Source organism: Syngnathoides biaculeatus, chromosome 15 (assembly GCF_019802595.1).
Source record: "Syngnathoides biaculeatus isolate LvHL_M chromosome 15, ASM1980259v1, whole genome shotgun sequence".
Classification (NCBI taxonomy): domain Eukaryota; kingdom Metazoa; phylum Chordata; class Actinopteri; order Syngnathiformes; family Syngnathidae; genus Syngnathoides; species Syngnathoides biaculeatus.
Genome location: NC_084654.1, coordinates 19,318,231 through 19,342,393, shown reverse-complemented (window position 1 = coordinate 19,342,393; position 24,163 = coordinate 19,318,231). Strand labels below are relative to the sequence as shown.

At 43.0% G+C, this 24,163-nt stretch overlaps 1 protein-coding gene across 12 annotated transcripts in view; it reads right to left on the bottom strand.

Moving 5' to 3' along the window:
* meis2a (Meis homeobox 2a) overlaps positions 1–24,163 on the bottom strand; it is a 203,375-nt gene that overhangs the window by 99,849 nt on the left and 79,363 nt on the right. For 5 of the 12 annotated variants that reach the window (XM_061843234.1, XM_061843236.1, XM_061843235.1 and 2 more), the window contains 6 exons: positions 21,794–22,020; positions 20,633–20,774; positions 20,432–20,482; positions 20,207–20,257; positions 19,544–19,693; positions 4,606–4,720 (listed from right to left, as the gene is read on the bottom strand). In XM_061843234.1, the coding sequence (XP_061699218.1) occupies positions 4,606–4,720; positions 19,544–19,693; positions 20,207–20,257; positions 20,432–20,482; positions 20,633–20,774; positions 21,794–21,993 (709 nt within the window). In that variant the 5' untranslated portion in view covers positions 21,994–22,020. Of the gene's footprint in view, positions 1–4,605; positions 4,721–19,543; positions 19,694–20,206; positions 20,258–20,431; positions 20,483–20,632; positions 20,775–21,793; positions 22,021–22,181; positions 23,277–24,163 lie in introns of those variants that run through there. The other 7 variants (XM_061843240.1, XM_061843232.1, XM_061843230.1 and 4 more) reach the window with 5 other exon arrangements.

The following is a 24,163-nucleotide window of genomic DNA, read 5'->3' as shown; positions in this document are numbered from 1 at the left end:
TTGGTGCTTTTTGTTTTAACGGGAAAAGATGATTTAAGTTAAGAAACGAGTTATTCAGTGCAGTTGTTCACACGCACCCCGCACACCTTTTGCGTACGGTAGCCGGCAGGAGACGGGGGGGGAGGGGGGGGTTTGTCTTGGCAGAAAGTAGTCTGTGCCGATCTGGCCGCCTTCCATCCGCGCCCGCCTGATCCTCGTCGTCACCCCTTTTAACAGAGGCCAAGCCGTTAAAGACCCCATTACCGCGGCGAAGCGCACATTTCGCATTTTCTCAGCGGACTAGAGAGCGCGCAGTGCAAATTTTATGTGGGAACGTATCGGGAGATGGAGTTCAGAGGGAAAGGAGGGGCAGGAGTGAGTAGTACTAGTGGCGGCGGCGATGGTGGTGGAATGGAAAAGGGCCAGAGTCGGGAGTCAGCGAGTGCTTCAAGCGTTAACGTAATTGCAAGAATGTGAAAAATGAGGCGGCGGGGCTCCCGAGCGGAGCGAAAGGTCAGAGCGCGGCGCACACAAAACAACTGGCTGGAGGACGGCCTCATTAGACCATTAAATCAGCTGACCCCCCTCCTGCGCCCTTCCATCCTTCCTACTTTATCTTCTGATTCTTCTCCGCGGCTTATTTGGACGCGGGTGCTGACACGCTATTCATAGACGACGCCGTCGTCGCTGCTTCTAACGCCGCATAAAACGTGAACCGCCATGTTTTTAACATGTTGTTGTTGTTTTCGTGCCACACAAGTATTGAAAAGTTGAACGCTACTAACCTTATCTGGACCAAATAAAATTTTGCAGAGAGAAAAATCTGATACTCTCAGAAAATGATACTCTTGACTGAAATTTTCGATTATATTAAACCTATTGCAAATTTGCAAACCCTGCCCGGAAAGGGTTAATATTAAAATGGAAAAAATATGAAACTTTAGGGGATAAATTGGTAAGGCAACAAGTGATTATTTCTTTCAAAGCTTTTTTTAAAATTTGATTTTTGTACATTTTTATTAAATTTTTTTTCATAGTTGTTTTTATTGTATAATTTACATATTTAAAGGCTAAATGTGTTATTTATTTTCATTAAAACATTTTTTCAATATTTCTATTTTGTCACCCCTGCAATAAAAAATAAAAAATAAAAAAGTAGTATTATGAACACACAATGTGGCACTTTTGGAGAACAATATGAAATATGTTGTGTGAGGTCTTTTTTTTTAATTTTATTTATTGGTTCATTCTCTTTCGCTTATCCAAAGTCAATAATGGAAAAGGCTTTATTTAATAAACTTATTTTTCCATTTTTTTAAAAAGCATTTCTCCTTCAGTTCCTTTCTTATTCTACTGTACTTGTATTTCTTCATATGGGGGGGAAAGTAATAAACCTGTGAGATGATTATATTTATTATTATTATTATTATTATTGTTATTATTATTATTATTGACAGGCAATGTGAATGAGGCACTGGCCCGCCGCAAAGTGCCATACCGTAACCATCTTTGGCCTCGTATCGATCGTCTGTTACTGGATACGGTGCGGATAGGAGTCGATAAGTGCTCTGTGGATTACAGGTCACTTGTACTTATGTGTGTAAGATAATCAATAGGCAGTGCATTTGTTTCTCTCAACCCCCCCCCCCCACAACGCCACACCCTCCCCCCAACCCGCGACCCCCTGTCCCATCCCCATTCCTCTCCGTTTCCTGCGTGCATCACCCATCCGCTCCGCTGCAAAAGACGGCAACGTCGAACAATCTTACGAGTAAAAATAAGAAAATGATTTTTGTCGTATTTAACCTTTGAAGCTGCACGTGCAAGCAGAATGGTTAACTTACAGTATTATCAGCGCTTCCTGCGAGTACAAAGTCCATTTTGTGTGAAAACGTGCATGGGAAATTGGTATTAAGCACATTGTTAAATTCACTACTTTTTTTCCTGAAATTTCTACATTTTCCACAATTTTTCTGAAATCAAGAGCGGTACAAAAACGGGGATTTGTCTTTGATTTTCATACAAAACAAAAAGTGGCGATACGTGTTTTAATTGGATATTGTCAATACATGGAAATGTTCTTTTGTATAAAATGTTTTATTCTAGGAAAGCTGGAAAACGTTGGCCCTCACAGTTCTGAGGTCCCGGGTTCAATCCCGGACCCGCCTGTGCGGAGTTTGCACGCTCTCCTGCTTGTGGGTTTTCTCCGGGGACTCCGGTTTCCTCCCACATCCGAAAAACATGCAACATTAATTGGACACTCTAAATTGCCCCTAGGTGTGATTGTGAGTTTGGCTGTTTGTGCCCTGCCCAGGAGGCAGGAACGGATTGATGGCATTGCCATTCATTTAAATGGGAACAGACGATTTGGAACTCAAGTGTCTTGAAGTGTGGTCACGGGGCAAATTACACTCTGCATATCATTTACACAGCTTTCTCTTCCCCCAAGTTAAAGTCAAGCCTTTTTAAATCTTATTTTCAAGCGGTTTATATATTTTTTTCCTTTTAAATTGTTCCTCGCCAGGAACCCCAGACCTGGGCTCTTCTGATTCCCTACTCAACTAGTCCACACGGAGAGGCGCGGCACAGTCCGGCAGCTTCGACGTGATTAGCCCACCACATATCCTGGGATGCGGAGGGAAGAGTTGAAGAGTTTGTTTTCAAAACGAGACATAGGCATTTTTTTTTCAGAATTACGAAACTCGCGCCAAAATTATCCAGCTCCGAATGGATAATTTTGGCGCGAGTTTCGTAAATCTGAAAAAAATGCCTATGTCTCATTTTGAAGACAAACTCTTCAGTTCAACCTAGACAGCTGGGATAGGCTCCAGCACTCCCCGCGACCCTTGTGAGGATAAGCGGATAAGAAAATGGATGGATGAGTAGATTTTATTCTTGCAAAATGTAAATATTTCCTATGTAGAAAGCAATCTCATGGTCCAGAGGCCCGACCGTTCACAATTTGGGTGACCACAGAGCTCTGCGGTTCGGTAACGGCCCGTCTGAGAGGGTCTGAAATCGGCCCCCGCCGCAAAGTGCGCCATCCGTCAATACATTTTGATCGATTATCAGCAAAACGATACGACAGCCACGCCTGCTTCCACTATCTAGAGCGTACCGACGGTCTGTTTGAAGGTCACGACGCCATGATGAAATGTCCTGTAATTTCCAGAAGGCACTCGCATGCTTACGAGAGAAAATCCACATTTTAGGCCCCACTCACACCGTAGACAATTTTATGCAGAACGCACAGTTTTTTTTTGTTTTTTTTTTGACCGCGTCAGAATTGCCACTAGCGTGACGAGCGAACAGAGACACGACATCTTGTGACTGGCGCACACTATCTGTACCGCATTCCTATACGTTTGTTTTGAAACGCTTTATTCCCGTTTGGCAGGTTGTGTGCGAGATAACACTAAAGTGTAATCGGAGGCCGTTGTGTGCAGCGAATTTAACGCCGTTGTTGCTGTCCCCCCCCCCAATGTGAGCGAGAACTGGCAGAAATTTGCTGTGAGTCACCGTCTTTTTGTCGGCGTCTCGAAATAGTCAGGTTTCTGGAAAGCCCTTTCGCTCATGTTCGACTGAAACGGCGGATCAGCGCCTTCGTTTTTAGGTGTGACTGTGTTTACATGGACGGCAGTCAAAAGAAGGGATAATCTAAAAACGCACGAGGAGAAAGCCGGTTTGGGACGTCGTCGCGAGTGTCGGCCATCGCCGTTGATGCAGTGGAAAACCTTCGGTCCAGTACGGTCGAGAATCTTTCCCCCATTGGAAATAGCGGAAATTGAAATTATCTGCTTCAGAGTCAAACTGTAAAAACTACTTGTTAACTGTGCAGGTAACTTTTTTTAAGGGTTACATTTTAATCGTCTTAACTGCCATAGAGGTGTCAGCCCTAATCGTAATGATAAATCTGATGAGTCATGTGGTTGCTTTTTGTTTTTCCTTAGTCATCATACAAGCATTAAAAGTTGATTACCGTAATTGCCGGCCTACAAGCCGCGACTTTTTTCCACACACTTTCAACCCTGCAGTTTATGCGGTGATGCGGCGCTAGCATTAGTGCGGCGCTGGCGTTAGTGCACCTGGTTATAAGCGTCAGTACACAGGAAGAGTTTAACGTTAGCGTGGCGCTAGTGTTAGCCTCTTTCTGTGTACCGAGGCTTATAACCAGGTGCGCTCTGTCGGCCGGGAATTACGGTACTATGGATATCAAATGTAAAAATATAAATAAATATCCTACTGATAAATGATGGTTGTATCGCTGAACTGATGCATCTTATTTACAGTATATCTTTTTATTTAAATATTTTTTGTTATGATTTGTTGTACAATGAAACTGATTAATATGCTTTTTCACATTTGATTCTAAATTAGTCAAATAAGTATTATACTCATCATGCTAGAACTACAGTATATTAACTGGAGTTATTCTTAAATTCAACATGCCTAATCCAAACTTCAAGTTCAGAAAAGCAAAATCAGGTGAGTGGTGTTTGGTCGAATTTGAAATTGTGTGATTTTCGGGTTCCACTGTATATGAAGGATTCATACATTGGTATACGGATGCCGTATGCAGTACATAATCAATAAGCGTGTCAGTGTTATTGTGTGCATGGGACTCACCTTGTTCGCTGCTGTTGTCACCACTTTGCGACGCGTGGCCCCCGCTGGAGGGCCCCGGCGTGCCGGCCGAGTGCGTGGACGTGGCGTCGTCGTGGTCTCGCCATGACGCCGGGTTCTGAGGTTTCCCCGACGAGAGAACCAGCAACGGGGAGAGAAGAGAAAGAGAAGGACACGCCTAATGAATGACATGGGATGACCTACAGCATGGCTGAGCAAAGTTCCGTAGCTATATAGCAGGGGTCACCAACGCGGTGCCCGCGGGCGAATTGTAGCCCTTCGAGGTATGTTCTAAAAATACCATAGGCCACAAATTGTTACTATTATTTGTGCTTTAAATTCTGAATCTGACTTGCTTAGGTGAATTAAAAATTTAGAATACCTGTAATGTCATTTACTACAATAAATTAAAACTAAAATATTTCATGTACGTGTAATGAACTGAGTCTGAAATTTGCCGCAAACGTGTCACGTAGCCCTTGGTGCTCAGGAAGTAGCCCTCAGCCTCAAAATGGTTGCTGAGCCCTGCTATAGAGATAGCTAGCTACATAGCTCGCCAGCTCGCAAGATAGCTAGCAAGATAGATAGCTAGCAAGATAGCTAGCAAGATAGCTAGCAAGATAGCTAGCAAGATAGCTAGCAAGATAGCTAGATAGCTAGATAGCTAGATAGATAGATAGATAGATAGATAGATAGATAGATAGATAGATAGATAGATAGATAGATAGATAGATATTCAGTGTTTCTTAACCTGCATTTACTCAAACTCTAGGAGTTACGTGAGTCAGTTTCAGCAAATGTTCAGAAATACAACAAGTCTGTCTGTCATCTACAACAATCTCGCCTGTTTGGCGTCACCAAGTCGGCGCGAGCCTTTGAGATCCTCATATTGTTACAATATATCTTTGCCCTTGTTGCAACGTTGACATGAAAGGGGCGCGAGCTGAGTTGAAGCCGAGCATTCCTTCATTTATCTCTGCGAGGAAACTGGAAAAGTTACACTGATTTGGGTTTCCAGTGAGAGTCAGAATTAGGTAGCTTTGTTCCTCTAACAATGGTTTCGTGCTGTAATAAAGTATATGCCTATGTTTTGAGATTAATGGGGGAGGGATCAACACTATTTATTTTTCCAATTAGCGTTTGATGAAAATTGCAGTGTTTCGCACCTTTGAAGTTATGAACCATTGTATTGTTTGAACTCCTCCATTTTGGGCTGGCAGTGAACCAACATTGAACTGGACTTTGCACCACGTATCTATTACATGTTTTTTTTTTATTCGTTAATTATTCATCTCAAATTGTATTGGTACAAGTTACTGTATGCAGAACAAATGTTTATTTAATCCTGGACAAAGTGCCTTGCGTTCTAATTTTACTGTTGTACTTACATAATGACAAAAATGATACATACACGTTATCTTCTTCTAAAAATGTAAAAATCAAATGCGGGTCCTCGAGCGGGAAAATATGCACACCCCTGGATCAACAGGCTGCCAGCGAGCACAACACATACAAAGGCACACAAACACACACGACCCGGCAAACAAAAGACAAACAAGCACTCCCACATCTGGCAATCGGTCAAAATTTTGCAATCAAAGAATTTCATTTATGCATGAGAGCAGAACACTTGCAATGCGCTATCCTGGACGGTGTGCTACGCAGAGTAATTATCAAAACACACACACGCACGGTGCAGCTCTTTTTTTTTTTTTTTTTTCTGCATACGAGCTTGTGTTATTGTTGTAGCACTACCGAGTGAGACTTCCATGTCAAGTGCGAAATACAGAGGTAAGACGTCCAAACACACCACAGCCGCCATTAATCATTACTGCTGTCAGGAGTGAATATAAGATATGACAGTGATTCTCCTGCTAATCTGCCAAAAATCTGCACACGCCCACAGAGGCTCACGAGGAATACACACACACACACACACACATACAAACACATGACATAATGCAGCAAGAAATATAAACATGCACACATTCGCTTGCAGAAATGCAGGTTGAAAACGATAAAGGCACTCATTCAGAGAGCAGCCGTCAGCCAAGGCCCAACGATAACAACAGCTAGCCGTGGAACGGATCCCTCCTAGCTTAGCGGCTAACAGCAAACATTGGACGGAAGAGAAGTCGACTAAGTACCGTTTTTTGTAAACTCGGTCGACTGTTGGGAATTCAAATCGTGGTGAATGAAATTCGGAGGCCTCTTCTATGACTCACGTAAAAGTCCAGTACAATACCGTAAGCTTTTGTAAACATTTTTTCACCTTACAGTTGCTACTGTTGCATTCTAATACTGTAGATCCTGGTCGTGTGAATTTAATACATATCTGTAGTTTTTTTTTGTTTGTTTTTTAGATGAAATACTAAAAAGTTGTTTCAAAACAATCCGACCCCACACCTTTATCCAAACCCTGCAACGAAATCTAATTATTTTTCTCCTTGGCACCACATGGATATTGAATAATTTAGACCAGTTAGCTTAGCGGATAATGTGTAGCGCTGTCTGTGAGTGAAACCCAGAAGGAAGCAACCTTTTGTAAACTTGTTTTACTGTTGATGAAGGTCATAAATTTAATCAGACGCGTTGGAAATGGAAACCGCATCCACCTCCGCTTCATTACTGTGCGTGGCGAACTAAAAACTGGTTGTAAAATGCCAATCAAATTCTTCTTCTGTTTTTTATTTTTAATAGTATATTAAAGAAAATAATTTAAAAATCAGCAGATTTTTACACATCCTCAACTTGTTTTTTTGACTCTTTGATCACATTACATTGAATCCGGCCAAGCAGTTTTTGTGTAAACCCGCTAACTGTGGTTGTATTGATATTAGCGCAAAACAGCACGTAAGCGCAGCAAGACAGGAAGTAAGCATTTGTAAATCTGTTCTATTATTAAAGAAGACCGTAAATTTCATTTTGTTTTGAACATGACAGGTGCAAGTCGTACCTTGCCGCCACTATTGTTCCGCAGTAATAAGCACTGCAAACTGGTTGATCACTATGACTTGCAGCTTTCGTGGAAACCAGCTAGCTTAGCAGCCAAAGTGTGACACTGCACGTGAGCAAGTAAGAATGTCTCCGAAAGTTCTCCAGTAACATTTTCAAAGGAATTTACACTAAATTTAAGAGAATTTTTCCTTTTACGATACAGCTAGCTTAGAGGTTATAGCATAAACGTAGATAAAAATTGCCAGTAGATTCACGGCCATTAAGGGACACTCAGCATAATGGCCCCCGCCCCTTCTCATGAAAATCGGAGGAACCTTAGTGCCCATGTGCAAAGTGGCTTTTCCCCCGCATTTCCCTGCCTTCTCTTCTTCTGCCGCTTCCCTCCTTCCCCGGCCTACGAGGAAGCCGGCAACTCCGGCTTTTACAGGAAAGGCTTTATCAGTGCCACATGACGGCAGGCTCGGGGTGGAATTTCCTCCGCCGTTTCAGACTGACCGATGGCGTCACTCGCCAAAAAATCGAGAGCCGATACCGTCGAGGTGTCGCGAAAAAAGAGAAAGAAGAAGAAGAAGAAAAAAAGAAGCCTGGCAACTTAAATTAAAATGTGAGGCTGACAGTGCTCAGGGGGCCCCCGACAGAGGACGGCTCCAAAGTAAACAAACCCGGGCCTGCACCGAGACTTCCCACAAACCTCAACACACTTCTCAGTTCCCGCTAGGACATTTTCCCCCCTTCCTTAGATGCATGCAAACATTCGCAGACAAGTAGAATACTGTACATACAGAATACTAGTCCTGTTTTTTTTTTTTTAAAAATCATATTGTCTAAATCGGCAGTGCCAGCTCTGGAGTGAGCTGTCCTGAAAGAGGACTGGCCCGGATACTGTGAAGTTTCAGCGGGAGGAAATGGAGGCTACGAGACGAGCGGCTGCCGGACTCCTCTGGGTGCCGGGTCCTGTTGTGCGGCAAGCGAGCGAGGCTCTTTTTATCTATTAAAAGCGGGGGCCGCAGACGACTACACAAGGCCCTTGAACGCCCCCGCCGCCTGCATTCAAGACTCTCTCGGCGTCAGCTGTTCGCCGGATGGGCGAGGGGAAAAAAAAAAATGGAGAGAGAGAGAGCTCGGGAGGGTTACTGCGGAGTCCCGCGCAGGGGTTTTGGGCCCTCGACATTGAGCCCAAGGGGTGGGGGTGGAAATGCTTGGCGCCTCAGTTCACTTTCTGGGCCATTGATCGACAAACGGTCGGATACACTCCGCTAAAGTCTGTTGTCGGGGAGTTCATCGAGCTTTCATAACAGCTACTTCCAAGTCCATTTCGAGCACTTTTCAAGCTCGCTTCTCATTGGGTTGAAAGGATTTTGTGTATTTTCTCGGCGAAGGGCGATTCTTTGATTGACTTGGCAGACATTGAAAGCGTGCACTGTATCTCCCGAACGTGGCTATGGTTCATAATAATACAAAATGCTGTTGCACAAGATGAACTGAGAAGTGACATCAGAACAAAGTGTCGCCGCGCAATAACAAGCATGTGACTGCAAAATTTCTTGACCGGTCATACAGGTTGCATGCAGCTCATTTACAGAGCAATTTAAAGCACTTTAGAAACATTTCCTGGCCTTTTCTTTGAGTTCTGGCGCCGTTTTCACAATTTTAAAACAATTTTGTGAATAAGGAGTCACTTTCACTTGTATTTGTTGTGTCCTGTCACTGTTACGGCATTACATTTTGTAACTTTCCGTCACTGGGTGGTAGCAGATTTCTAGTTTGTGTCTTGAGATAATATATTTCCATCCATTTTCTTCACCGCTTATCCTCACGAAGGTCGCGGGGAGTGCTGGAGCCTATCCCGGCCGGCAATTTAGAGTGTCCAATTAATGTTGCATGTTTTTGGTATGTGGGAGGAAACCGGACTGCCTGGAGGAAACCCACGCAGGCACAGGGACAACATGCAAACTCCACACAGGTGGGTCCAGAATTGAACCCAGGACCTCAGAGCTGTGAGGCCAACGCTTTACCAGCTGATCCACCTTGCCACCCTACAGTAATATTTCATATTTTTTTATCTTTTTTTCCACCATTCAGGTTTTGGATCATCTCCTCGAAGGACGCCAAAGAACATTAACATTTGACGAAGGAACATTTGTGGGATAAATTGACTTTTAAAAAATTGGTCCCATCCTTGTGAAATAAAAAAGTATATATATCCCTCGGACGTTCATACAGCTCCTTCAAAAATCAATTTTGACTGAAAGACAGTTGGGGAAATTGTGACATATTAATATTTTAATGAGAATATATGACTGAATGGTCTCAACTCCTTTTTTCATGCCAATGTTGTGACATTGTGTAAAAATGTCCATTCCATTTCGCTTCAGTTGCTTCAATTCTTTCATTACTGTGCCTCACCATTAAACGACAAAATAACAATAATAATAACCGTGACCTCATCTGCGTTATACAGCTGTCCTGCGTTGATGGGCATGTTGCTGTTTTTGATTAAACATTCAGGCACCCGTGGGAATGCTGCATAGAAAGCGGGATGCTTCCCAAAATAATCCAGCGGCGCTTCCATCACGTGCAGGGACGAAAGGCAACTCGCATGTAATTAAGCAGCGGCAGGCTCAGCAGGGGGGGGTTCAGAAAATGACCGGCTTCCAGTCGGAAAACTGAAAGTCGGCCGCGCTCCGGCGAGCCCTGCGCTCTCCGCGGCCTTAATGCAACCAATCGATGGGACTTAATTCACCTCTGATTGCGAGAGTAATGTGTCATTTTTAATGGCGCCGCCACTGAATTAAATTCAAAGGCAGACTGCACTTAATGGCGTTCAAAGGAAATGATTGCTTTCTTTTTTTTTTTTTTTTTTTGCTAGAATTCACAAGCCCTTGTAGATCGGTGCTTGGAAGAGAATTTTTTTCCCCCAAGTAGCCCAACACTAATTAATCATAACTATCAGATGCCATAGGCGGGTCAATATTGTTATGAAGTGCCTTTGTTGTCCTCTTCCGCTTCTCTCCCTCATGAAAATTTAACAATAATTAAAACGCTCAGGTCTCAATGTTTGCACACGCAGGACTATCATAAAAAGTCACTTGCGAAAAAAATGTTTTTTTTTATTGGATGTACAGCACCGTATTTCATTTTGGCATGTTCCACACGCAGATCTGCTAAGTACAGTGTGTATAATATGTGGATGTTGTTAAACTAAATACGTCCCCTCATTTGGTCATGGGAACTGGAGATAAAAAAAATGTTCATAATATGTTTGGTAAACACTACAAAGTTAGCTTGCTAACTCAATCAAAGTCGCCCATATGCTCGTAAAATGGTTCCGATGGACGAAAATGTCCAACCCGTCATCGTCCACTCTGTCAGCTAACTCGTTTATTTTTTTATTTTTATTTTTTTTTTTTTTGCATTTATTGTACATTGTATGCCGGGACTTAATTTGTACAAAGTTCTAACAGCAATGGAAAATTTCTAATGTTTTTTAGGTGAAGTGGATCACCTAAAAAGATTCTGACTCAAGAATTAAAAAGTCACATATTCATGAGAAGAAAAAGATAAAAAAAACTCTTTTTTCTTCTCATGAATATGTGACTTTTTAATAAGTTAAATAAGTTATTTTATTTTTTTCAAAATAAACTTGTCAAATAATCATACGAAAGTCAAAGACTAAACAATGGAAGAGTGTGATATTTTAAATATTTTTGTAATATACTGCCTTTTAGTCTGGAGAAGAAACTTCTATCCTCTATTGGGTTTACATTATTAAAGAAAGGTCACGTTTGTTCTTCAGGAAAAAAAAAAATTCCTGTAATAATGTGCTTTTTATTCTGAACAAATTGATACTTTTATGTAATGACACCACAAACATAGCACAGCTTTTAATTGCCCCGAAGCTAAATAAAGGCGCAGTAATTACTTTATTTTTATTTTACGTGTGCCGGTCTAAAAGGTACACAACCTAAATATTTATTGTAAATTATTTTGTAACCCCTCCAGCTCGTGGACACTCGGGAGTCCGGTCGCCTAGCTTGACACCCATTGTTTTGTTCGCCACGTGTGGACCACAACGCAGCCGCATCCGACGTTCATAGCGACAATAACAATTTTTTTTCTTTTTTTAAATACCCTTTATTTCACCTGTAATCCATAAACCTGCCTGCGAAACACATCACAGCGCACGTTGTAACTTTGTGCGCTCAACAAGGCGACAAAAGCCCGCTTCTCCTTCCCTCATAAATTATTTACGGCGCCCCCTCTCCGAGAGGAGGGCGCAGCGGCGGCGGCGGCGTCATCATCATCAGACGCCGCGCAAACACAAACATACACAAGCATTTTGTCGCGGGCCCTGTGGGTGTGATAAAGTTCAAACAAGTTGTGCGTGTCAGCCAAATAGTCAATCTACACAACAAGCGAGCGCGAAGCAGACGCTAAGCGCGGCGACGGCAAAAAAAAAAAAAAAAAAAAAAAGGGCACACGCGGGGAATATGGTGCGAATATTCCCCGAAGATAGGGTGTAATTATGAGACAAATGCGCTCGGCGCTAATTGTCTTAAAAAGCGCGGGAGGAAGATGGTGGAAAATGGCGGCGTGCAAACACGCAACGTACTTGAGGGGGCGAAGATGCAAAAAAAAGGAGCAAAGTCTCAGAGGGTTTCCTTCTCCTCGTGTAATACAACTTTTAATTACACTGCTGCATTAACTTGTAAAATTAATCTGATCCGTGTTACTGTTATCCACTCAAGTTGCACAGAGAACAAAACATTTTTTTAAATCAGAAAAATAGCACACGACATGCAGGATTGTACTTTATCCCGGAAAAAAAAAACCATACAGTAATCACATGATGCAAAGAATTAAACAATTTAAGCATCATGATTTCATGCTTGAGCGCCCATTGACATTGTCTGCCTTCTGGTCCGCCTTCCTTGGCCGCCATAATATGGATATCCATAATACATGAATACTTAGTTTCACAACCCGATGACTCAGTAAGCTGCAGTAAAAATATGTCGGGAGCTTTTGCAAAGGATGAAAATAATATATGCCCGTGAGTGTTGTTATGTTGTCTGTCTACATGTGTGGCTGCGTTGTTTGTGTTCACGTCTATTGTTTAACATGTCATAACGACACAACATTTTTTCTTTTTTGCTGTTAATTGGACCACCTGGGTGGCACGGTGGGTCAGCTAGAAAGCATTGGCCTCACAGTTCTGAGGTCCCGGATTCAATCCCGGGCCCACCTGTGTGGAGATTGCTACTAGGTGTGATTGTGAGTGTGGTTGTTTGTCTCAATCTGGCCTGCGATTGGCCGGCAACCAGTTCAGGGTGTACCCCGCCTCCTGCCCGTTGACAGCTGAGAAAGGCTCCAGCACTCCCCGTCACCCTTGTGAGAATAAGCGGCTAAGAAAATGGATGGATGGACTATCTGTTGCATTTCACATTGTGTCTTAGCATTAGGCGATCTGGATTTTGCATATTTGATTAAATACATGACTTGCATCAAGCGCTTGACGTCTTTTTTTTGTTCACTATCTGCACACTTGTAAGTTGAAATAACTCTCAAAAACCTCTGAATAGAAACTACACCGACATGAGAAAACATCTGATGACCCAACCTAACCCAATACATTATAAGCGATATGCGTGCATCTATCTTACCAGACATATGCTACTAGATTGTAAATATATAATACATGACGTCGCACATATTAATGCCTGCAATACTTCACAAATGCCCCGGTCGAAAACCTGGAACGCATTAGAAGTGACCTAACATGATTTCCTATGGGAAAATTGTTTTGAAATGGGAACTTGGGAGTCAACCAGTGTCAGAGTGTTTTCCACTTTAGAGGTTCAATTGTAATATTAAAAAAGGGAGGGGGGGGGGGGGGGGACAAATCCCTTGTCTTGCAAACAGTACGCCCTGCCTGCAACCCTTGAAATTTCGGCGAAAAATTGAAAGAGCGGCGTCATTGAATTTCCCTCGAATTCCCCTGAAAGCTGCGAGGGGGAAGACGGAGGGAAGGGAAGGACGACGTGCACGCACGAAGAGGTGATAGGGATCCGGTACTGATCGTGGACAGAACCGCTGACACGCCAGAAACATGTGCGCACACACACACATGAAAGGGATCATTAATCATAACGCCGACTGACATTTCGAGACACATCTCGCCAAATGATGTAAACACGTACAGGAGGACGGGAGGGCATAATTACATCAAGCTTGAAAAAGTGGGGAGACGCGCCCCTGCTGACCACCCGAGTGTTATTCCACTATCAACTTCACTTATGAAGAAAAATAATTATTCTAGCAGCTAATAATTCATCCTGGTTGTGCTCTGACAAGGCAGGCCAAACTTTCTCCGGGGGCAACTTTTCACCGCAGAGGTTGTTTGGAATTAAACAAAGGGAAGAAAAAAAAGAAGGCTTTGAAAAGAGGATGTTAAATTACCATTTAAATGATTATTAGTATTGTTTTTAAATTGTTTTTCAAAAAAAAAAAAAAATCGGAATCAAATGTAATAGAGATGCCAACAAATATAAGGACAAAATATTAGGAACAGCTCCCAGTTTAATGCACTCAAATACAATAATAATGAACCTCTTTTAGGTTTTTGTTTTTTGGTTGTTATTGTTTTTTTTTTGTTTGTTTGTTTGTTTTTTTTTTTAAGAGGATACCACCCCACACCACAAATTACAGCCTCCCAAAATCACCCCTAAATAAATCAACGCCTCTCTTCAAACGGGTTCAATAAAAAGTTATTATTATAATGACGACGCCCGAGAGCATTCGCTGGGGGGAGTTTTATCGAGGTGCGACTGATGAAGTGGTGCACATAAAAAGACAAGTGACATCTGTCATTAACCTTAAATGTTCTTTAAAAAAAAAAGAAACTCACATACAGTGCAGACACGCGTCATATATGTTGTGCAGTATACGGTACAACCTTGTGTGTGCAACAAGTGAGAAAAGCCTCTCTCTCTCTTTCTCTCGCTCATTTTCTCTCGCTTGCAGCCATGATGATTAGATATGGCTCCCAACAGGCCCTGGGAGCACTAATCAAATAGGAAACGTGAGGCGAGACGGCCCCGGATAGCGACGCAACCCTGGATAAAACAACAAAATCAGAACTATTTCTTTCTACATCCAAAATTAGACGCACCCCATTTCGATACCCAGATGTTTTTTTTTTCTTTGTCAGCTGACATTTTAAGGCATGCTCCTCTTTAAGGTCCTGACAGATTTGATTATTTGCATATAAGTACGAGACAAACATCTTTGTTGTTTCCTTGTCGGAGTGTTTCCAAAACTTTAAGTCACACACACCCCTTGTCCAATATCCCTACTTTTGTGCGCACCCCTGGTTTACTTTCCGAAATCGTCACACGAGGGTCGCGGGAGTGCGGGAGTATCCAAGCTGTCAACGGGCAGGAGGCGGGGTACACACTGAACTCATTGGAGACAGACAACAGTCGCACTCACAATCACACCTTAGGGCAATTTAGAGTGTCGGATTAATGTTGCTTGTTTTTGGGATGTGGGAGGAAACCGGAGTGCCCGGAGAAAACCCACGCAGGCATGGGGGAGAACAACGCCAATGATATATAAAGAAAAAAAGTTATTTTGCCATAACATTCTTGAACACATTTTTAAAACCACACACCACAAGTTCACATCCTGACACGGTTTCCACACTCCGCATTTCTTACAGAAGTCATCATTCATATATTGTGCAGCAAGACGAAGCATCTTAAAGGCAAATTGTCATAGTCGACGTAGCCTTTCTTTCTACAGTCGTCCTTTTAAACGTCACAACTTTTTTGACAGCACTACAGTAGGTGCCCCCCCTCCCACAAAAAAGTAATCAAAGCCTGTTAAAATAGCCAAAAGCAACAGTGGTTGTCAAAGTCTGGCATAAATACCACTGGTGGTTTGCGAGCTCCCTCCAGTGGTAGGTGAAAGTATTGCCGAATTCAATGTTTAAACGTTTTTTTTTTGTACAAGACATTTGTGAGCAGAAGTTTGGTTGTATTTAACTTTTAAATTCAACAAATTGAGATTGAATCTTAACAGTTAGTTTTCAAACATTTATTTATACACAACTTATATTTGACTTTTGTGCAATACATCAATTAAATCAATATTTGAGTGTTTACTTTTCTTCTTCCTAAATTTAAGACCAGAATTAAAGTTCAAACTGGGCGTACTGTTGAAATAATATTAACAATCCCAATTAAGAATTCAACCTCTTCCTCATTTTTCATGAACACTTGGGACTTGTTTCTAAATGTTGCTCATTATGATGTAACTTGGAAAGAAAAGTGTGTTGTTTTTAATGGTACGTTAACCTCGAAAGAAGAAAAATAAAAAAAGCATGTAAACGTGTAATCGTGATATCTGTCCATGACATCATCGCCCACCTGGCCAACAGTACACACTGCAGGTTTTGGTTGTACTCTATGAACCAGACCCTGCATGTACCATTGCAACACTTGACTGAACGTACGAGTGAGCTCACCGGGTCTTAACCAGTTCCCTGCCTGTTGCAGAAAATCCAATGTAAACAGCAGACCCCCCCCCCTTCTCCCTCCAAACCCCCAAACCTACCTCCTCCCCTCTATTCCCCCCCCCCCTCTTTCCAGCCATGCAGCGTCAAGATAAGCAACAGCGTAACCTCCATGGGAACTCCTATCTACCTCCCCGAGGAAGGATCTCCAAAACAAAGCCGCGAGAACCCCGCGAGGTCCTAAAAAGTAAGATGGCACCGCAAATCACGACAACTGAGTCGGGTTAAATGTGGCGCCCGAGAACCGACGGAAGATGTCATTGAGGAAAGACAGAAGAGCACGTTTAATGGCTTTATTTTAGCCCGTTTTCCACGGGATGGGGTTTGTCTGAAGGTGGCTGGGGGGGTTCAAGTCCTGGGTGGGCTCCACAGGGCACAGACAGTCACCAAATCAACAGTGTCAGCGAACGCCTCTCATCCCCTTTCCTCGCTCTGCAGTAATCCAATCACGCCAAAGACAATGCTGCATTCAAGTGTAAATAAAAAGTGCGCCTTCTTGCAATGCTGTCAGGTATGTGGAAAGGGTAGATGGGGCTAGGGAGGGGGGGTAAGAAAAATAATTGCACCCTCCTCACCGTCTCCTCGAAAACCAACTTTCACCACATGAGACGCTGGCGCCCGGGGGGGAGGCATCGCCGATTAAAAATGCAAAGCGGAGAAAAGTGGACGTGAGATTCCGATTGGATCTAATTAGCATATCCAGTTATCATCCGGACTCCTCGCTTGTAAAACAGGGGATGGAAATTAATTGGGGAACCGAGCCAAATGACTAATTAATTAAATGTAATGCAAGTAGGGCAGGATTTGTTTCACTGTTTTTTTGGAGGCTTTTTTTTTTAGGCTCTCGTGTTGAGAAAAATGTTTATGTTGGTGTTTATTGCCCTGCCATTAGCATCAAAATCGCCTTTTTAGTTAAAGTGGGTGCCATAAAAAGTTCACCGTTGCCACAATGGCGGAATAAATCCCTCAAAGTTTAAATACCCGATGAGTAAAATGGCTGCAAGATAAATGACGTCCTGCCCCTGCCTCTCTTTTTCCACGTACCACGTTTCAATAGATGGTAATTGAGTGTTTATAAACAATAACGATGTAATAAATGCTTTATAAATGTTAATAAGCATGACTGTATTCAACATCATCCTACAGGCTCACTATTTAATGACCTTTATGTGTTTAAATTTAGTTTATATGCTATTGAAAGACGTTTGCACATTTTTAAAAAGAATAATGCACCACGAAGTATCGCATACTTATGTCTCATTAGATGTAATTATTCCTTTGACATTATCATAATTATCCATCTTACAATGAAATGTTTTGACATCCATTTTGACCAAATAGAAGTCTTTGTCCGAACAGTAAGCGTTGACTCACTATTAGGCAAGTCTATGCTTGGGATGTGCGCTATACTTTTAGTTAAATGAGATGACGTCAGACAAATTTATTGTACGTGTTGAAAAATAAAAGAATAATAAAGAGGTGTAGTGCAGCTACATTTGCAATTAATAAATCAGTAATGCTAATTGCGGAAGCACTATTTGGCAAGATGACGCAAAGGCCGCACTACTTATCCATTTAGTGAGTTAATGTTATTCAAGACAAAAACTTATTGTGTGCGAAATATCATAAAAGAGCTGCTGAGGCGGCGTTTCACTCATAAATCAGCCAGGTTAAATGTAACGTACGGTCACTATTTGGCAAGAAAAAAAACTATGCTGTTCATATCTTAATACTTAAAATACAATAAATAAATTATCATAAATAAATAATAAATATACACGAAAATTACAAAGCGTGATTGTGAATTCTAAGTCACTCCAAAACCTTTCTCCACTGAAATATGTACAATTTTAAAAATGAGCGAGCCTCATTTGAGTACTTTTTGTTTAGTGTGCCAGAATATAGCAAAGCTTGACTGCTCTGAATATACTTTAGTGTGTGTGTGTGGGGGGGGGGGGGGGGGGGGGGAGAGAGAGAGAGGAGAGAGAGAGAGAGAGAGAGAGATGCAAGCATAGTTGTGATTTTGCATAATCTGCTTCATATCGAGCAATTGACTTTGTTGGGAGTTAAACGTGGAATATTATCGCGATACTGTAATGCACACGCGTGGACTACAATAATAATAATAATAGTATTATGCGTTAAATAAGTGGGTGGATTGAATGTTCACATTTAAAGCTTCCTGGCTTGTGCACTGTAGGTGTTTATAATTGAATCCAGCATTATGCAGCCTCCAGTCATAAAAAAAGGGAGGGTGAGTGCAAGGATAACTGCACACAGCAGTGGTTAAAAAAAAGAAAAGAAAAAAAAAGAAGAGGTAGTAATCAATAGGAAACAATTAAACACATTAACATCAGCAGCAGCGGGAGGAGGTGGAGGTGGGGAGGGTCTCTGCATGGGAGACGAGCATCATATGCAATGTGAACTTGACATTGATGCTTGAAGCCTCGCGATTGGCAAGCGCGCACGCGCGCGTACACACACACATACATACACGCGCAGACAACCTCGACGCACCTCTGCGGAGACAATCCGCAGTAGCTTTGCAACACTCCCACAGCCCCCTCGCGTGGAAAGCCCCCTTTTTCTTTTCTTTTTTTTTTTTAAATAGTGGCTAAAGCTTAGCGGCTAACGTAATTGTCTCACGCGCACGCACAAACACTCGAGCATCACGCACACATGAGTGCACCCGAGCCAACGACTTCAAACAATAACTGAGGCGACTGTAGCAGGTTTAGCTTATGACCCCCGCCGGCACATCCCGGCTGCAGAAACGAGCGCACAGCAACCGTTTTTTTAAAAGCCAAACACGAGAAATGCGGCGAGAACAACAACACGCTGCTGCGTTCAACATCAGCCGAAAAGCGTAGGAGGCAAGAAAGCGCTGCGTTCACGTACAGGGTGCACGGGGTCGCCGAACAAATTATTTAAACAACAGCAGCAAACCAAAACAAGAGCACACTCAGCCGTGTTGCGTTCAAATGCATCCACAAAGTCCCCAAAGTGGTAAAACGAGACCAAATCTAACGTGTCGTGCTGGCGGACGCGTTCAACGGGAGAGGAGAAACTGGTGCGTTCACGTGTATGAGGCACAAAGTCAACAGCATTTTAAAAAATATATATATCTAGATCTGACATGCCGCTCTGCGTACTTTACATACAGAAAGAGTAAAATCGTCCAAATCCTTTTTAAAATGTTCAATTCAGTATCTCACGAGCCGTGTTGAGGGTGCGTTCAAAACTCACCGATTGAATAGGTGGTGCGTTCAGATACCCGCCTAACGCCAAACAATTTCACATAAAAAAAAAGTAAAGATATACCAAGCCGCATTTTAGGGATGGGTCAATAAACACACACACAAAGAAAGAAAGATTGAAAGGAGATGAGAAAATGGTGCGTTCACTTACATGATCAGCGAGATTCGTCGACGAGCCCGAAAGCTCTTCGTGGTCCGATTTGGAGCTTCCATCCCGCTCGTCGATCACTAAATCTATTGGCATTTTTCCTTTCAAACAGCTGATGTACCGATGGCAGAAATTGTCGCAAAGCTCGTGAACCTTAAAGCAACAACAACAAAAATTAAACATACGATTAGCTATAAAAATAAAAATTCTGGATATGATCAAAACGCTCCGAGCGACTTGAGAATAACTAACAAATTAAGTGAGGAGGGGGAGGGGTTGAGAGGGTTTTGGGGGGTGCAAACAATAGGCAAACTGTTGCCGTGCGACAACAAGTTGAAGTGTAACAAGCGCAAACAAATAAAAGACAAATAAAGATAAAAATCACGAGCCCAAATCCAAATCAAGTGCATTAAGCGGCCGCGTTTGCAAGCTGATACGCGCGCACGCGGATCAATAACGAGCGCCAAAGATGCTTAATTGAGCACCAATTGTTACTTGAGCCGCTCAAATAGCTGGCCTGCATTAAATATGATCAGGAAACACCAAAGCGGCAGGACTCCGCCGCAAAAGCCAGCTTTGTAAATAAAGAAACAAAACAAACACGTGCACGCTAACGTTTAAGACCCCCACCCAACCAAAAAAAATGAAAAAGTTTTTTTTTTTTACCTTTTCTAATTCCAAGAGGTGAAACCGTAATACTTGTATGGCTTGTATCATCTAAAACACAAGGGATATGAAGTCATTTCAACAGGACAATAATTGCAAACAATTGGTAATGAACTTTAATTTGAATAAATAACGATTTGCCACAATGATCCTTGCATTCAAATAATAATAATAATAATAAAAATAAAAAGTTAGTGCGTCGTGGACGCTCCAAAGTGGACTTACCAAATTATCCAACTCTGGATTTGATGAAAATAAAGGTTTTTCCGCTCGCACCTAAAAGCAAACAATTATATATTTCAATAAAAGTCAGTTTTGGATGCTACGTGTGTGCACATGTTAAGGAATGTCTGTTATAAATTAAAATGTGTGTGTGTGTGTGTGTGTGTGTATTTCCAAATGCGTGCGATTGCGGCGTCTGTGGACCTGCTTGGCGAACACCGCGATGTCCTCGTTGAAGGAGTCCGAGGAGCACACGTCCCCCCCGGCCACCCCGGGCTCCCTCGGCGTGCACGTCGCCAGTTCGCACTTCTCGAAGACCAGAGCGAGCAGCGGGAACAGGGGGTGCCTGCACGGGGGACCCGCAAACACGGCCTGAGCACGGCGCAGCGCGTCGCTCACTCCGCTTGCAACAAATACTGCCATTTTGCTCTTGTTTTTAAACACTTCCCGATTATTGTTATTATTTTTTGGGGTAAAAAGGCTGTGTGGTGATACCTCACTTTTATCGCGATAAGCTGCTTTTAGCCACATTTTTAACCTCTCATTGATCCGCGTGGCGGAGACTGACGTTTTCTTTAGTGCACCGTGACAAGCGTGAGAAGTGCAACACACACAATAAAAAAAAAAAGAAAAAGAAAAAGTGAAACACACACACACGCGCGCGCGCGCGGCAGAGAGAATTAAGAGAAATACGCTTCCTTTTATTTTTGTGTTATTTTTTGGTCGCCCGCAGAGGATGTTTGTAAACTCACGTGCGGCGCTGACAGTAAAAAAATTAAAGTGAGAAATTATAAAAAAGGCAATTTACGAGTCAATCGCACACATGGGTAACATTTATAATGCCCATTAAAATAAATAACACGTAAGAGGAGCTCGAGATGTGCATTTCGAGGCACATAAGAATCATTTTGCCCTTTCTTAAAAATATGCAAAATTGCTTTGCTTGACAATTTTGCTTAAAAGTGGGCTGGATTATTTCCCAAATCCGTGCATGCACTTTTAGAAGGTTTTCGCCCATGCATGAATATATTTTGAACTTAACAATTGTATAAATGGAGGATTTCAACACGCCCGTACTACGTGAAACATCGCCATTGCATTCTCACGTAAATGTCCTTCAGTAAATGTTTTAAATTGAGTTGTTTTCCCCCTCCCAGGAGTTTGTTTGCGAAATTGACTTTACAGACTAGTTTTTTTAACAGCCTTTTTTTTTAAAAAAAACTCTTTGTAGAGTTGTGCACCAAAGTGTATAAACAGCCCCCCCACTCCAGTCCGGTCCGGTCGAGTGGGAAGGCGCATGCTCCCAATAGTGTAAGACAAAAATAAATATTCTAGCAGCTGCTGGCAAAAGCGCGCACAGCTTACCCATAAATCTGGTCCTTATCCCTCTTTAGGACGTCGTTGACGGCCGAGCCCATGCTGGTGGGCATGACGTTGGGGTGGGGAGCGTGGGCTCCATAGTGCTGGCTGGCGTGCAGCGGCGGTCCGTGGTTGAGGTGGTGGACCTGCGGGAGCGGCCGGGGCGCGTGCGGGTCCCCGTACATGGACGCCGATACGCCGTCCATGCCCCCGTAGTGGGCCAGCTCGTCGTACTGCGGGGAGGGGACGGAACGGGGACCGAGTTAGCGATGTGCCGCGGGACTTTTCCGCACTTTTGCCAACGCAATGTGGCTTGTTATTACTCTTCCTCCCCACCCTCAAAAAAAATATATTGTGACTTGTTTCGGAGAAGTGCGGTTTCAGGCTTACTTACCCTTTGCGCCATCAGGCTCCGATAACCTCCTTAATATGCCGTGCTGATTTTTGTGTGTGTGTGTGTGTGTGCGCGTGTGTCTACGTGTATATTATTTAAAAAAAAATCCCACTCGTCCGCGTGGGTAAAAAAAAAATAAAATTAAATGTAAAAAATCCCAGCTCTCTCTCTCTCTCTTGTCTCCACCGTTTTTCGACTTGACTTTTGTTTGGTTTTTGTTCAGGCGAATTCTCTTATTCGCCAGGGCGGTCGCGGTGCAGTCGTCGCATCGGATTGTCCTCCCAGGAATAGTATATATATATTTTTTTAAAAAGTGTCAAAAAATTTAAGAAGAAAGAAAAAAAAATAGTTTTACAACGGGCCCATCAATGCGTAAAGTCAACTGTCGCGTCTATCATGGCTTTTTGCCACTCCGGCTGTCAATCAAAGCCAGAGGTTGTCAAGGTAATGAATGAATGACGCTCGGCGATGATGTTCAAGTTTTCTCTCTCTCTCTTTCTCACTCCCCCTCGCTCTCCCTCTCGCTCTCTCTTCTTGTGCGTGTTTTTTTTTTTTTTTTTTTTTTTTCGGTTGTCGTGCGCGTTAGTCCGGTGTCGTCCTCCCCCTCGTAAGTCCTCTCTCCGCTCTGTCTCCTTTAAATGTCTGCTTCGCCCCACTCTGGACTTTTCGCACACGCGGACGGAGAGGGAGGAGGCTAAAATAAAAAAAAAATAAAAAACGAGAGAGAGAGAGAGAAATACAAAAAAAATAGTAGGGGAGGTGGGGGGTAAACAATAAAAAAAAAAAAATAAAGCAATGTCTGTCCAGGTCCGCCGGTCGGGTTGCTCTGCGGGGTTGTTTGGTGCTGGCTGCCGAGCGGGTGAGTGTCGTCAGCTTGGCGGCCGCCGGCTCGCGTACTCCGAACACGACTGAGCGAGCGCACCGAGCGCACCGAGCGGTGGGCGAGCGCAATGACGGATCCCGGAAGTGGCGTGCTGGCCCCAGCCAGGGGCGGTGCGGCGAGGCGAGGCGAGCCGAGGCGAGGAGACGAGAGGAGACGAGAGCAGAGGAGAGAACAGCTCTCCCCACGCGAGAGAGAGGAGAGAGCCACTCTTCCTCCGAATCTGTGTGCGTGTGTGCGTGTAGTCCAAGACGAACCACCCTCCTCCTCCACCTCCTCCTCCTCCTCCTTCTCTTCCTCCTCCTTTGCTCCAACCCCCACCCACCACCTTCCAAAACTCTCTCCCCACCCACCCAAAATACTTTTGGGATCCACGTTTGGACGGCAACGCAACACCACAAACTTCTGCAAAGCACAACACCCACAACGGGGGACCATTTGGGTTTCATTTGTGCCGATTTTCTGCCAAACGCGTCTAATAAGTAGATAGGCATAGGGAAGCACGCATCTTTTTTTTTTTAAGTTATATTATTTTTTATATTGTATTCCACTGTAGCATTACGACTAGCATTCAAAAACGTAAAACAATTTCTCCAAGTATCATGCAGGTGTGACAAATAGTTTGCACCTAGCAAAAAAAAAAAAAAAAAACAGTAGTATGGCATTTTTTCTAATAGTAGGAACTTTTCTTTCATGACATAATATCATTATTAGCAAACAAAGCAATAGCATACTTAAATGTGTCGTGAAACTTGCAAAATTAGCTGATTTTAATGTTAAAAAATGCTAAATGTAGCGGTACGGTAAACATGCTAACAATATGGCTGACATTTCAAAGAGGAGTACGATGGCAAAATTGCAGGAAAAATCGCAATTGGTGGCAATATTGCACTCAAAAGTGATTGCGATGTTGAAATATGGAACGCGTGGCAACATTGCGGCTTGGATGTCCCGGACATCGCACTAGTACACCTGCAGAACTTGAGGTTCTGAAGGTGGAATGTTGCAAGTTTGCATAGTTTGATGTAGTGCACATAGTATTAGTATGTAACCAACACGTCCTGATGTTAACAAGTGGTAAAAAAATACCAAGGATAGGGCT